This window comes from Lathamus discolor, chromosome 3 (genome assembly GCF_037157495.1).
Source record: "Lathamus discolor isolate bLatDis1 chromosome 3, bLatDis1.hap1, whole genome shotgun sequence".
In the NCBI taxonomy this organism is placed as follows: Eukaryota; Metazoa; Chordata; class Aves; order Psittaciformes; family Psittacidae; genus Lathamus; species Lathamus discolor.
Window position 1 is genome coordinate 130,876,057 of NC_088886.1, and position 15,538 is coordinate 130,891,594.

At 41.4% G+C, this 15,538-nt stretch overlaps 1 protein-coding gene across 3 annotated transcripts in view; it reads left to right on the forward strand.

Annotated features, from left to right (window-relative positions):
- The window catches only part of SEC31B (SEC31 homolog B, COPII coat complex component), a 36,836-nt gene that overhangs the window by 2,450 nt on the left and 18,848 nt on the right, over positions 1 to 15,538 (forward strand). For all 3 annotated transcript variants that reach the window (XM_065671792.1, XM_065671790.1, XM_065671791.1), the window contains exons 2-13: positions 793 to 881; positions 3,485 to 3,608; positions 4,377 to 4,572; positions 5,345 to 5,440; positions 6,512 to 6,652; positions 7,108 to 7,250; positions 7,502 to 7,601; positions 9,579 to 9,740; positions 11,651 to 11,803; positions 12,542 to 12,772; positions 14,189 to 14,263; positions 14,860 to 14,943. In XM_065671792.1, the coding sequence (XP_065527864.1) occupies positions 803 to 881; positions 3,485 to 3,608; positions 4,377 to 4,572; positions 5,345 to 5,440; positions 6,512 to 6,652; positions 7,108 to 7,250; positions 7,502 to 7,601; positions 9,579 to 9,740; positions 11,651 to 11,803; positions 12,542 to 12,772; positions 14,189 to 14,263; positions 14,860 to 14,943 (1,584 nt within the window). In that variant the 5' untranslated portion in view covers positions 793 to 802. The remainder of the gene's footprint in view (positions 1 to 792; positions 882 to 3,484; positions 3,609 to 4,376; positions 4,573 to 5,344; positions 5,441 to 6,511; positions 6,653 to 7,107; positions 7,251 to 7,501; positions 7,602 to 9,578; positions 9,741 to 11,650; positions 11,804 to 12,541; positions 12,773 to 14,188; positions 14,264 to 14,859; positions 14,944 to 15,538) is intronic.

Sequence of the window (15,538 nt, forward strand, 5' to 3'; positions counted from 1 at the left end):
ATTATTGCCCAACTCATCTCTTTCTAGTGACATGGGGAAGTCGCGCTCCCATTTTACAGGTGTCAGTTGATCCATTCAGAGTAAATAAAAAGAACTGTTGTCAGAGCTGAGATTGAAACCCAGCAGCTACTTCTGGATCATTTCTTCTCACTTCTTACCATTTACAACCTCAAGCAGAAAGTCAAATGATTTTTTTCTGTTTGCTTCTCAGAGGAGTGAGAACAAAGTACATTAACTGAATTGGTGCATGCTAGCATTGCACTTTGTTTTCTGTTGCCACGTCGCTTTTCTGCTTGGAATTTAGCCTTCCCTGAGATTGCTTTTCCTCTCCTTTTGCATATGTGTATACTGACATCCGCTTGTTCAGTGAGAGCAACTAGTGCTTTGCAGATACATTTGTTTAAATTTGTTTCTGCATCTCAGTTAAACCAACCTGAACTGAAGACCTGAGTATGTTGTTTGATGTAGATCCCATTCCTTTTCCTGAAACTCTTCTGTAATTGGAGTATATGAAAGAGAGAGCTATATATGAAACAAAATCAGGTCAGACAGCTGGGATTGTTTTGGGGTAGTTTTTTTGTAGGTTTTTTTTTTTAATTAATTCCAAAAAATACCCTAATTCATTCCAGTAGAACTCTATTTACTACCTCAGGAAGTAGCAAGTAACTTCTTTGCAATAAGAGCAAATTGTTCTCATGTTATCCTGGTAAGGGGGATATTTTGTTACTGGTGCAATTGTTTTTGTGTTGATTTTATCTGCCTGTTCTAACCACTGTATGAAATTTTTTCTAGAGCCTGGAAGATGAAGTTAAAGGAAATTGAGCGAACAGCTGTCCAGGCATGGAGTCCAGCAAACCACCACCCCATTTACCTAGCAACAGGTAAAGTTGTTCACAGTTCGTGACTATTAAAGTGTGAGTCACAGAGAGATCTTATGTACAGTTGGTTTGAACTTTCAACAGCTCCCACTTTAATAATCTCTGGAAAACCCACTAGCAATATACCAAGAATATATTTTTAAAGTGCCTGGTAGAGGATTACTTCTATGCCAAACTTTGACACCTTAAAGGCTAGTGATTTTTCAAGGGGTGGATACGTGGGGGTTTTGGTATAACTTCCAGTTAAGTCTGCATGAGCTCCATCACCTGCTTGCCTTGAAAAATACTTGGTATGTCTGTGGGGCAAAAAAAAGTTCATTCTGGTTATGTTCATTCAAGCTCACTTTTACTTTTGTTCGTCTGCAGTCATTATCACTGGCTTGATAATCAAATAATAGAAACCTCCCTAAAGTTGCCTGTTTTGGTTAACATTCAATTTTCAATACTCCTGCAAAACCTTACATTTGAATTTTGTTGATATTATTCATCAGTGTTAATTTTATTTCCTGAAGTGCAAAGTCAGCCTCTTTACTGAGTTGGCAACAGGTGAGTTTAGTGTCTGTGTGGAACTGACAGTTTGGATTGTTATACACTATTTGTATGGCAAGGTTTCGGTAGTGGGGGCCTACAGGGGTAGCTTCAGTGAGAAGGTGCTGGAAGCTTTCCCTATGTCTGATAGAGCAAATACCAGCCATTTCCAAGACAGACCTGCTACTGGACAAGCCCATCAGTGATGGTGGTAGTGCCTCTGGGATAATGTGTTTAAGAAGGGGAAAAGTTACTGTGTAGGAACAAATGCAGCTGGAGAGAAGAGTGAGAAGAAGCAGTTCTGCAGACACCATGGTCAGTGAAGAAGCTGGGGGGGGGGGGCAGGTGCTCCAGGCACCAGAGCAGAGATTCCCCTGCAGCCCATGGTGCAGACCATGGTGAGGCAGCTGTTCCCCTGCAGCCCATGGAAGTCCACGGTGGAGCAGATCTCCACCTACAGCCCCTGGAGGACCCCATGCTGGCACAGGGGGATGCCCAAAGGAGTCTGTGACCCTGTGGGAAGCCTGCTGGAGCGGGGTCCTGGCAGGACCTGTGGCATGGAGAGAAGAGTCTGTGTTGGGGCAGGTTTGCTGCAGGACTTGTGACCCCATGGGGGACCCAAGCTGGAGCAGTCTGTCCCTGAAGGACTGCACCACATGGAAGGGACCCACATTGGAGCAGTTCACGAAGAACTGTAGCCCATGGGAAGGACTTATCCTGGAGAAGTTTGTGGAGGACTGTTTCCAGGCTGGAGCAGGGGAAGAGTGTGAGGAGTCCTTCCTCTGAGCAGAAAGGAGCAGCAGAGGCAATGTATGATGAACTAACCATGACCCCCATTCCCCATCCCCCTGTGCTGCTGGGGAAGGAGGAGGTAGAAAATCTGTGAGTAAAGCTGAGCCCAAGAAGAAGAGAAGGTGGGGAGAAGGTATTTTAAGATTTAGTTTTTATTTTCTCATTATTGTACTCTGATTTTGGTTATAAATAATCAATAAATTATAAACTGATTTCCTCAAGTCAAGTCTGGTTTGCCCATGACAGTGGTTGGTGAATGATCTCTCCCTGTTCTTATCTAGACCCATGGCGTTCATTATATTCTTATAGGTCTTTCATTATATTTCATTACATTCTCTCTCTCCCCTGTCCAGCTGAGGAGGGCAGTGGTAGAGCAGCTTTAGTGGGCACTTGGCGTTCAGCCAGGGTCAACCCACCACAGTTTTATGCCCAGCACTGCTATTTTGGTCTGATTTTTTTTCTCAGGGATGAATGTCAGAAGAAAGTGACAAAATTTCAACTGTTGCCTTAAAAGCAACAGCGCCATTTTGGGGGTAGATGGTCAATTTTGTGTTTCTGTAATGAGGCCAGAGTTTTGATTGGACCAACAGTCTTGGCTTTTGTCTGCTTTAGGTCAGAAACTGCATAGTTTTGTAATTTGTGCTGCTTTTTAATAGTCTTTTGGGCACTTTCCGTGCCATAGACAGTTACAAAGCGTCCCTGTGGTAACTGACTGACTGTTTGCCTGGCGGCATGCTATTAGACAATGTCAATTCAATTTTTAGCTTTTACTCTGTAAGCTGGGAGAACGGAGGAAGCCACCACTGGGTGACTGCTGTCTGTGGGTCATTGGGGTATGTTTAGTTGGCTAAGGTTGAAGAACTTTAGCTGTAGACTGGGTTTAAAAGTTCTGCTTAAGACTTCATGGTCATGGTTGAGGAGCAGTATACAGAAATATTTGGGATCATAATTGTATCTGGCTTTCATAATGTGACTGTACTTATCAGTTAGATAAGGACTTAATATCAGAAGCTATGGCTGCTTTGAGAAGGGTATATGAATTTTGTCTATCCCAAGAGAGAAAGCTATTCATGCAACAGTGACCCAAAATTTATTGAAGAAGTTCTAATTTCTTTCAAAGTCTTTGTTATAATTATTGGTCGAGGTGTTCAGACCTGTTCTGTCTTTGAACAGGTACACCAAAGTTGTGTTGGTCATGAAGAAATAGGTTTCCAGTGCCTTGCTCTTTCTGTAGCTTGTGCTCTTGAAAAAAGTGCCCACTTGTGTTGCCCTTGTACTTCTACTAGGAACATCTGCCCAGCAACTAGATGCATCCTTCAGTACAAATGCCACCTTGGAGATATTTGAGGTTGACTTCAGGGATCCCTCCCTGGACATGAAGCAGAGAGGAACACTTCCTGCCTCAAACAGGTACTAGAGGCTCATACCAATATATCAATCAGTGGAACTGAAAGGAGGGGAGGAGAAAACATGTTGAACATGTTTTCAGGGTATAAAATGATCTTTTGCATCAGTTGACCTCAGTCTTCAAGAACGGAACATTTTTGTTGACACAAATTGTGTTGGGTATAAAAGTAGAGCAGTTGGACCATTGGAGAAACCTCAGAGGACTTATATATGGTAGTCAGTCAGTAGAGTCTTTCTGTCAGTTTGCTGGGATTAATGATTTCCAGTAAAGACACTAGAGGCAGATTGAAACTTACTTTCCAGCTTTTTTAGACAAGGTGATTTCTTGGGCTCATCAGTGTAGGAGATGGTTGCACTCAGAGTAAGAAACAGTCTTCATTTCTAACTAGCATATTCATAAAAGCGGTAAACATAATTTTCAGACAATAGCTCTGGAACGAAAAGGATATAGTCCTCTAATCTAATTTTCTATACAGTGTAGGTTAGAGGATATCACCCATCAAATATCATACGAGGGCCTAAACATTTTAAACAAACACAACTAGCTCTTTCTCTGTAAGTTCTCTTTAAAAGTCTTTGGAAGGAAGCTCATTTCTCTTCTTGCATGTAAAAGCAACAGTCCTCTTAAAAAGGGAAATGGTTACTTAAGGTGCAGACTGATGGTTATGTTTGATAGATTGGAACATGGATGTGTTTTTTGGTAATGCAGAGGACATCTTGATTTCCACCAAATACTGTGGCCTATGCCAGCTTTTTTTTCTTATTTTTTAGGTTTCATAAGCTGATTTGGGGTAACTTTGGAAATGGGTCTCCAGAGTCCTCCGGAGTGATCATTGGTGGAGGCGATAATGGTGTACTGACAATGTACAGTGTGCACCACATCTTGTCTTCAAAGGGCGAGCCTGTAATTGGGCAGACAGAAAAACATTCAGGTCCTGTTCGAGCTCTTGACTTCAACCCTTTCCAGGTAGGCAACGTTAACATACTTATAACCAGGGGAAGGTTAATCTCTATGTTAAGAAATAATGTTTTCCCCTTGAGTATAGTGATTTACAAACTGAAGAAACAGTTCTTAACTTGAAAGAGGCATGGTAGTTGCGACACAGGGCTGGTTTGGGACTCTGATTTGGGTTCTGTTCACAGCTATGCCACTGAATTCCCCAATGACCTTGATCAAGTCTCTTATCTCCCTGTAAAATCGTGTCTTGGAATACTGTAACATGTTAGACCAATACACATTTGAAATCAGAACCTCTGTTTTTAAATTTGTTCAGTTGGTGTTTAATTCAGTGGGGCTCTGATAACACTTGAAAGGACTGCAGCATAACCAAGTAGTGAACAGAACACAGTCCTTGTGGTAACACAAAGGCAGATTGAAAGTTGTCTGCAGACCCTCGTGGGAAGCCTGCATCTTCTCAACAGAAATACCCTTGGTGCTGGCATGCAGGGTAAAGGCTCAGCTGGCCAGAGGAAGTGGCTTCCACCCCTGTGCCAGAGTTTCATGATGCCTATCAGCAGCCACCTGTGCATGTAGCTTGCTAGGCAAATTTTAAACTAGTCTGTACCATGGCACAACTGAAGGCACAGGGGCCAGAGATGTGCTTAGTTTATAATCTGGTTACTATCTTTCTTCTGACCAGTGTCTATAAAATGCAGTTCTTATCTGACACTTATTTGTAAGAAATCTGTCCTTTTTCCTTGTGAGCATAAACTCAGCTTTGCTTTTCTTTCTTCTACAGAGTAACCTCTTGGCTTCTGGAGCCAATGATTCTGAAATTTTCATCTGGGACTTGAATAACTTCAGTGTGCCTATGACTCCAGGGGCTAAATCACAGGTAAATAAGTTTTCCTCTGGATAGTTTTACCCCTGCAGTTTTAAATCTTACTAGGCAAGACAAAAAGATGTGAGTGTGTGGAGTCATCCTGGTCTAGTCAGGCTGTGAAGGGAGCATGACCTTGATGTCTGTCAGAAGAAAGATGAATCAGAAGTGACTGATTAGCTTCATTCTGGGGAGGTGGAAAGAGTGTTGTAAAGGGAGGGGGGAGGTAGGCTGACAAGTGCTGGAGTGATGCACTTTGCATGGATGGGTAAGCTCTTTGTGGATTTGAATCAAGTAACTGACCAGTTTATCTTGTGATCTGGCTGGGGCATGTGTGATGGATTAAGAAGGTTTATTGGACCTTCTCTGAGCGATGAATTTATTTGAGGCTTCAGCTGAAGCTTTTCATATCTCATGAAAGTAATTTCCATAGCAGAGTCACTGAGCCATTTAATGCATCTTGGCTATTACTCCCAGATAACATTTCCCGAGTTTGAAGAGGAAGAAGCTTCTGATATTCTGGTGCTGATAGTGCTATTCAGGGCAATCAACTCCTGAAAGTGGAAAAAATCATAGTAAACTTGCCTAAAAGCAGGCCATGTTTTGCCTCCAGTAAGCCTCCTTTTTGTTTCCTTGCCTATCTCCTTGCACTCCGATAGATACTGTAAGAACAATTAGCCTTGAATGCTTCATCATTTTCCATCTCACTGCACTCCTGAAATGTTGCACACATTAAGTTCATCCCAGGAGTCAGGGTAGAAGCATCTATGTTCTCTCAGCTACAATTATGTGATTTGTAACACATACGGTCAGTGCAGAATCCAGCACCTACCCCCAAAATGCAAAGGTGCTTTTCCAGGTGATGTTCCCCCATAGAATTTGACTGTCCACTATACTTTCTGAGTAAAGGACTTCCCGTGCTTCCAAGTCTTTCTGCTTAGTGCTGCTGATACTTCCAGTTGATCAGTTGTTGAAGAGAGAAGTCTATATATATCAAATCCCTTAGTTAGGATAGTGACAGAATCCTGTGATTAGTGTTCCCTCAGCATGGGGATAATGGATGTGTGGCCTTTCCTGTCTTGACAGCCTCATGAAGACATTAGTGTGGTGTCCTGGAATCGACAGGTGCAGCATATCCTGTCCTCTGCTCACCCAAGTGGCAAGGCTGTGGTTTGGGACCTCAGGAAGAATGAGCCTATCATCAAAGTCAGTGACCACAGTAACAGAGTGAGTGGAGGGGAGAGGCTGTGATTCTAACCAGCTTATGACATGCTGCATGTGACTATGAAGCAGTGGCACAGGCTCTTGGGATCAAGTATTTTTGGTTTTCTTAATGTACCTCTTTTTTCCCTAATGAAATGGAGAAACAAGACCCCTCACTGTTCTTAAAATTAGGGCACCCTTGCATTCAGTTTCTGTGTTCACAGTTCATTTATGACAAGCCTCCTGTGATTTAATTCCAGCTGTCTTCCTAGGTCAACTTTCTATTTCAACTTCTGTACGGTTAGTGGGTTTTTTTTTGCTGTGTAGTGAAGGTAGAAATACTTCCCACAGCAAGATATTTCTAGGTTTGCTTTGTCTTAGGCATTCTAGTCAAGTGCAGAATGATATGGCTCTGGGCTATTTGTGCTATTGCCAGCTTGCTTTGCTGAATTTTCAGCCTATCCTATTTTTGTCCCTAGATGCATTGCTCAGGAATGGCCTGGCACCCAGAAGTTGCAACCCAGCTAGTCCTTTCTTCTGAGGATGACCGCTTGCCAGTGATCCAAATATGGGACTTACGTTTTGCTACCTCTCCTTTGAGCCAGCTGGAAGGGCACACAAGGTGAGGGTTTGCTTGTTGTGTGCCTCTTCAAGAATCTCCATCTTTAAAAGGTAGACATCTAAGAGACTGGACTTAGGAGAACTATGATTTTTTTGCTAGGTCTGCTTTGTTTCACAGATGAATGGTTAATGGTAGAGATGAGAACTAGTATTTCTGAGCTTAAGTACTGCTGCATGCTATTTTCTTGGTAACAGGCTGGGAGAGTGGACTGTGTATGAAATATAACTTGTTTTCTTCCTGATCTATTTTAGGGGAGTTCTCTCTGTCTCTTGGTGCCAGGCTGACCCCGACCTGCTGCTGAGTAGCGCCAAAGACAACCGGATCTTGTGCTGGAACCCAAGTGTGGGGGAGGTACATAATCACAGCTCTAAGTACACATGGTCTACTTTATAGAGTTGTGTGCTGTTCTGTGTGTGTGTCTTTTCTCTGTATCCTTATGGAGTGCCAATGAATTTCTTCTAGTATGTCTTCTACATTCTTCCTGTCTGGTGTGAATGTGAGAGTGTTGTCCTTATCCAAACTGAAAACAACAGAGACAAGCAGAGATTTTCTTTGCTATATCTGTGTCAGAGACTATAGAAGGAAGAAAGCTTTAGTTAAAACTTAGTTTCAGCTAATTAGGATTACTCTTGTTATGTTCACACCTGAGTGTTCTGTGTGTCCTTTTGATTCTTCTTCTTCTAGGGTAGTAAGTTTTTTGGAGAGAAACTTGAATGAGAAAGAGGAGCATTTGTTAGGGTCATTGAGAGGGGAACAACATAATTAAACGTGTGTGAACTTTATTCATAGTCCAGTGGTTTCACATGTATGTGCTTATCTAGTCATATATCTCAAAATTACTCTCTTCAAAATGTTTAGGTATCAGCTGAATTAAAATAGGACTGTGGAAAAATATTTTTGCATGCCTACTCTTTCAATGTAGAGTTTCTGGATAAAACTGAAGTTTGAACTTTGAACAAAATTCACTCAGTTGGTCTTGATGATAGCATAGGGAAAGTACTCTCACAATACTGAAAAAGTTCAGCAGGAGCCCCAGGCTTGCTTTGTTTCGTGGGACAATTTCACTTAGCCTTGGAGGCATGGAAAAAAACAACAAACAAACCCATTTTCATAAAATGCATGAAATGCTGCTGTTGCGGTTTGATGGGGTTTGATGCTCATTCTGCACACTTCCAGTGGTTAGAAGAGACTCAGACTCTGAAGCATTCCTGATGTCTAATTTTACAAGTCTTTTTGATGTGTTATAGCAGAAAAATCTAAAAAGAAGAAGACAGTTTTAGTGCAGCTGGCTTATCTTTATGCATGCTGCTGTAGCTTTGCACTCCAAATTCAAGTTAGACATGTATGCATGAACTATTCTTAAGGGACTCCTCCTGATTTGGTACTAATGAACAGAAGATTTTCAGTTGATACACAAATTGGGAAGGTTTTCAGTAGTAAGGGCAGTGCAGTTATAGAATGGCTGATCTGGTAAGTTTGGGGAAGGGTTGATTTCTTTGTGTATTGGTGGTTTGTGGTTTTGTTCGTTGTTTGTATTTGCTTGGTTTATAGGGTTTTTTGTGTAGCTTTTTTTTTTGTTAGTTAGCAATCTAGATTTTAAAATAAGCAAATGCAAAGTTTTATGCCTGGAACAGACAACACAGATCATGTTCCTGCAGAAAAAGAAGCTGTGCTTTGTGCATGTGAGGCATAAAGGAAATATCTTCATTTTGCAGGCTGGAGGTTCAAAGTCAAGGTTGTGTTAGTGGGTTGCCCAACATCAGGCAGGAAGTGTGTGACAGGGTCATGAATTGAACTTTGGTTTTTTGAGTACTAGACCAGAAACTTGTTGGCTGCAATGTCCTTCATAGTTCATCTGCAGCTGTTACAGTCCTCTTCTGTTGTTTTACTTTTTTTCTATAGGCTTATGTTTTCCTTGTAAATTTTTATTCCAGACTATTCTTTCTGTATATATGTTCTTGCTGATGACACCTTCTTCCCCTTCTGGCTTCTGTTTTTCTTGTGTTGTTTTATGTGTGTCTCCCTTGGTTAACAGCAGGTGCGACAATATTATACCACTCTGATACCTTAGTATTTAGGAAGCAGAGCAAAACTGACGTGTTGCTTTTGGATTTTGTTATATATACAACAATCAGAATCCTGTTGTATATCAGCTTTCTGTGTCTTTCTGCTTTTTGGGCTAAATGTGCTATAACTCAGTTGCAAATGTGTCCTTCAAGAAGCAAAAATAAAAAATTCATATACAGTGGTGATATGTAAATAAGGTGTGACGCACTTGCTGTGTCACACACTAATGTTGTGCATCTGCCTTCTCCCTTTCTGTGATAGGTGGTTTACGAGTTGCCCATTCGGAGTCAGTGGTGCTTTGATGTCCAGTGGTGTCCTAGGAATCCTTCTGTCTTCTCTGCTGCCACTTTTGATGGGTGGATCAACATTTATTCTGTTATGGGTGGGAACTTAGAAGCTCAGCAGAAGACGCAGGCTGACAAGGTAGAGTCCTGTGAACACGTTACGGCTTGACAGACTGGCAGTTACTCACCTGAATTCTGAGAGCACTAGAAGCACATGTGTAACCATATGAATTTTATGTGACGCAGTCTGTTACATCCACCAGGTTGGATAGTTGCGTGGTGTGGGAATCAGTGTGGAGTTCTTAATATCCACCAAGTCCCAAAGGGACTCCATTGCTCTGGACAAAGGTGTCTCACTATTTCTTGTAAAATTCATTAGTGTGTAAAGACAATCAAGGCCAAGTGTAGTTTTAATGTTATATATATTTTATGGTTATTGCTACTAGACTAAAAATACAGCAGCTCACCTGTTAGCAACAAGTTTGTCTTGTCATCATGTTAAATACATTGATATTAGTTGATACAATATGTGATTCTTTATTAGTTTAGAAGATAATTTTAAGACATAGCTTATAAGCCACTATTAGCAATTTTCCTCAAGTCAATTTACTATAATTTGGAGCATATTAATATTTTGATACTGAAACCCATTACTTGGCCAATGAATAGATGGGCAATCTCTGAACAGATTAAATGTCAGTACTGTCTAAAATTTTGGTTTTAATCTGGTGTCTAGTCTTTTAATTCCCTTCCTCTCTCCCAGCCAACAGTTCAGGTTTTAGGTGAATACATATGAGCTGGCTTAAGTGTTATTTATATAGTAGTTTACAGCTGACTGAGTTCAGTTTCATAGGATTTGCAAGAGATAGAAAATACTTTATCAAGCAACAGCTGAAGGAGATTAAGGATTTATTTAACCCATGGAGAATTTTCTTTCTGTGCGTTCTTCATGATCATGTACCACACTTACACTGTTCTAAATTTGAGAACAGTATTGTTGAATAACTCCTAGATAAATAGAGTAACAAGTAAGAACACAAATAGGAGAGGTCTTTTCTCCAGATTTCATGGTGTCAGGACAGAAAGTCTGTTGAAGACCTGGTGGTTGATGTTACTGCTACCCTGGTAGTGTGTATTTATTCTTCGAAGATTTAGGCTGATTGATCTGTTAGGTATAGCTGTTCCTTCAGGAAATGGTCTTTCTTTGGAATTGGTTTCCCCTCAAGAAAGACTTGAAAGGCAAAACACATAGGTCTTGTCTGTGATTCTTTGGAAGCCTTCGCTGGATCAGCCTTCCTTTCGTGTACGGTGCTTGGCTCTATTTTGGAGCTAGGCCCTGTGGTCCAGTTGAACTTGAAGAGAATTATCTTTAGCAAACAAATCTTGAACAGGATTATCTTTAGCAAATAACAAATCGATACGAACAATGTTAAAAATTAAGAATGCTTTTGAACAGCACTGTATGTATGCTCCCTGACTTCCTGAGTGTCAGAAATCCAGATCAGGGTCCACTTTTGATGTTCTTTTCTGTAGACAAGAAAGTCTGGAGAGATTATTTCACTAGCTTCGTCTAAGCTATAAAAGCTTGAGATGGTCCTTAAAACTAACCCATTTGAAAGAGCCCAGCAACAAAAAGGGAAACAGCATTCCTGTCTGAGCAAAACAAGAAATAAATTGGACAAATTTTGATCATGTGTTGTCACTGTCTTGCATGAAACAGTAATTTTGTAACTTCTGTGTTTTAGCTGGATGCTAGGCCAAGCAGTGTTTGTTAGGGAATTTGCATCTTGAATGGGAAGAATTACTTGAAAATCTCTGAAGGTGAAACTGTCTTGAGAAATTGAGAACTGTCTTGAGAACTGTTTGGAAATAGAATTCACCTCACAGAGGGGCTTGGTGGTACTCCAGTAAGAGATGCTGTAATAGCCTAATAGCCTCTTTCTTCATCAGCAGGGAAAGCAACTAATTACTAAGCAATAGTTTTTTAGTGCTTACTCTGTGCTGAGAGAAATTGAATTATATCTTATTTCTTTCTCCATCTGATTGTAGATTTCTTCCTCCTTCAACAATTTGGATCCCTTTGGGACAGGACAGATCCTCCCTCCTCTGCAGGTGCCAGAGCAAGTAGCTCAGACCACCTTGATTCCACCATTAAAAAAGCCACCCAAGTGGATTCGCAGACCTGTGGGGGTTTCATTTGCAGTAAGTGAATGGAGCATCCTTAACTTAAAATGCAGTAGATGTGTCATCTTGCAACACAGTCCTTTTCTTTCCCTAGAGAAATGTTTATCTTCTCATTACTAGTTGTTTTAATGCCTGTTTAAGGTGCAGTATGGGGTCCCATGCATCTCAACATTCAGCATTCAGATGTTTTTACAACAAGAGAGTCCTATAGCAGAGAATGGGAGGCTATAAGTAGGAGTTAACAAAGCCAAGGAAGATTCATAAAAACTGTTCTTGTAGGCTATGACATGCATTCCTATTCTCCTGTGTCTTTCTCTTTCCTATCCAGGTATTTAATTTTCTTCACTTCTTTGTTCTTAGATCAAAAGGCTGAATTGTTCTTTTGGCCTGTGGCTTGACTTGTCCTCTGTCAGTTTAGTGTGTGACATTTGCATGATAGTTTTTATCACTGCAGCCTTCCTCTCCATGTCAGAAAAGAACAAACAGTTCCAAAGGTTACATTTCCTCTATGCCTCTCACACATTTCCCATTGGCTGGGCCTGATAGCACATACACAAGTGTCATGGTTTTCAGTTTTTAGCTGAAGGGCTTGTGATGTGAGCTCTCCCTGTGTCCCTACCATCCATAAACATTAAACTGGGTTCCTTGTGATCACAGCTTGAGCTTGAGTCTGCCTTGCTAATTGAAAAGCCGAGTGAATTGTGTTTACCTTCATTTGTAAGAATGCTTACTGTATCTGCCTCTTGTCTTTCTCAGTTTGGAGGAAAATTAGTTACCTTTGGTCTTACCAAAGCTCCTGGACAGCAAATGCAGCAGACTTACCCACACCAGGTATTCATCAGTCAAGTCACTACTGAAACTGAATTCCTGCTCCGATCCAGAGAACTGCAGATGGCCTTGCAGTCAGGGAACCTTCTTGATTACTGCCAGGGCAAGATCCAGACAGCCAAGTTTCCATTTGATGAGAATCTTTGGAACTTTTTGAAGGTAGGATGACTGTGGCGAAACACAGAGGTCAGTTCTTTTACAGTCCTGAGGGGGAATGTGTTCATTACGGTCCTTTATAGCACTTTATATTCCTGTTCTGTGAGATATAAAATGGAACTGAATAGGCTGTTTACTTACTCATCCAAAGAAAAGTATTCGCTTTTGAGGACTTGGAGGTTGTCTTATTTTTTAGTAGGAATGGGCTTTTCAGTGGACTCATCTGGGCCTCCTGTCAAGGTACTAAACTGGATTTTCTCGTCTCAATCCACTACCAAGCTATATCTGCCTGCTGCCTGTGGAGCTCTTATTTCTCAAGGCGAAGTCCAAATAGGCAATGAGATTCCCCAGTAATAAGGGAGAGAGCTGTGATGCCATGAGGACTAACTGTAGCCCTACATAGGACAGTGGTTTCATTGGCAATTTGGTAATATGAAAGAGTTTGGTAATGAGGAGTGGCAGCTTTTCTGGAGAGTCAGGGCTTAGCCTTACAGACACTTACTGGCAGACTGTGTGTTTGGCACAATATTGGTATCTTTTCCACAGTGTTACATTTGCATGGGGAATCAGATCTCTTGAATAGGGTGGCCAGGGGTTATCTAGGTGATGACAGTAGTCTTCATTGCAAAGGTCATTGCAACAGTGTCTTCAGCTGCTTTGGATGAGATATGTTGAACTGTCGTTCTAGTGAATTTTTGTAATCCAGCTGGCCTATGGTCCTGTGAGACCACTCTAGAACATACAAGACTTATTACTATTTATTGTCTTAAACTACAAACCAAGCTTCTGTACAAAAGACTGCCCTGTATGACCAATTTTATATCTTCAAGAACAGTTTATCAGTCCTGTAGTAGGAACAGCCTGGGACTTGACTGAGACAAATTCTCCTTGCAGAATGTTAGTCATGCATTAAAGCATACAAATAGAACCTCTCAATTAGGTTGCGTGCAGCCTGTGGGGATCTCTAGGACTGTCTGAGGTCTCCACCTAGGGAGCTTCTGTGCCAGTTAGTTAACTAATTTTTGTGAAGCTGTCTAGGAGTTCAGGAAAACACCTTGTCTCAGTTTCATCCAGACTCAAATCAGTCCACTGTTTCTGTGCAGAGATTAGTTTGGTAATTCCTAGACCATCCAGGGAATTATTGTCCAACTGCCTTAGGTATGCATACGGTTATAGCCCTGATTTGCAGTTTTAAATATGTGACAAATGAATGTGTCATATGTGAATTTCATCCTTTTCTCATGATTATAACTTAAATTACATAGATTTTCCCCCACTAATCATTAGGTGGACTTGTCATAATGGAGTTCCTTATGTATAAACTAGGCTGTAAACTTTGATGCTGACAAACATTGACAGTGAGTAGATGTCTAAGATTTCACATATTTTCTTGTCTTTTTGATATCCTTTGGGACTCAGGTGAATCTGGAGCAGGAATCCAGGACTAAACTCCTCAGGCTGCTGGGCTATAGTAAAGAGGATCTGGAAAAAAAGGTATGGGGTCTTTACAATAGAAGGAAATCTTTACAGGACTGAAGCTGCTGCAGGAGAGTTGTAGGGTCTGTACTGGAAATGAGTGAGTGATCTTATAGCACACAAAAGAAATTTCAGATACTTGAGAGGCACCTTAGGTATCTCTAATTAAAAAACAAGTGTGGGCACTTAATAAGGGTGTAACTGTAGCTGTACTGGATCAAATCAAAGGGGTCTTGAGCCCAGGTATCTTGGTTCCAGTTGCTGGAGCTTTGGGAAGTGTATAATAATAGTGCAGTTGACAGTTGTGTCTAGCATCCAGCTCTCTGTGTCTTAGGGGATTCCTTAACCAGGAAGAAGGTGGCAGGTGAGGACAGTCTGGCATAGCACTGATGGAGCTGCAGGAGAGGAAACTCCCTTGTGTGGACAGTGCTCTGAAAAGGATAAATAATCTCTGATAGGCAGCCAGCCAGGAATAGAGAGAGGTAGAGCTTTTCAGACAGGTGAATGAGCTTCAGGAATTGTGTCTGGGGCTTTCCAGTCACTTGGTGGCTTTGTCACCCAAGTGTGTAACTTAGATAGGGGTTTCAATCTGTGCATGTCTGTTACTTTTCTAGATCACCATGTGTTTGAGTAATGGAGTCCCAGATACACAATCCCTTCCTGAGGCAGATGTGATAAATGCTGCACAGCCAGATCAGGTATGTCCTGTACATCTTGCCAGCCTGGTAGAACAATGGAGGGCAGAATGAATGGGAAGGTTTAATTCCAACCAAAAATCGTTTGGCTCAGTGAAAGCGTTGCAGAAGGCAGTTCACAGGCACTCACAGGGTCAGACTAAACAATCGTAGTGGTCCCTGCTGGCTTTAAAACAAATCGGTGAATGATGAAGACAGACTCCTGGCTTTTAGCACTGCAAGAAGGCTTGCTTCACCAGTGTTGATTTCTTCAGTGATAGAATTAACCTCACTCCAGCTTAATTTCATGCTTCAACTCTGGATTTCCTCTGTGAAGCTTCTGCTGTGGTATTTCTTTTGCATTTCTTTCCTTTCACCTCTGTCCTTTAAATGTATTCTCACACGATTTTGGAATGTCCATCTTCAGATGCCTTCCAAGGCCTGGTTCACCATGCACTGTAAATTTTGCTCCTCTAAGGTACTTAAAACTGCTGTCCGCAAATTAGTAATCTTCACAGGCCTTAAACACTGGCTGAGATATTCTAGGGGTAGCAATTGTGTCGTGCATTTCAGTGGAGCACGAAGCATGGCTGTAATCCTACCTGTGAGTTACAGGTAT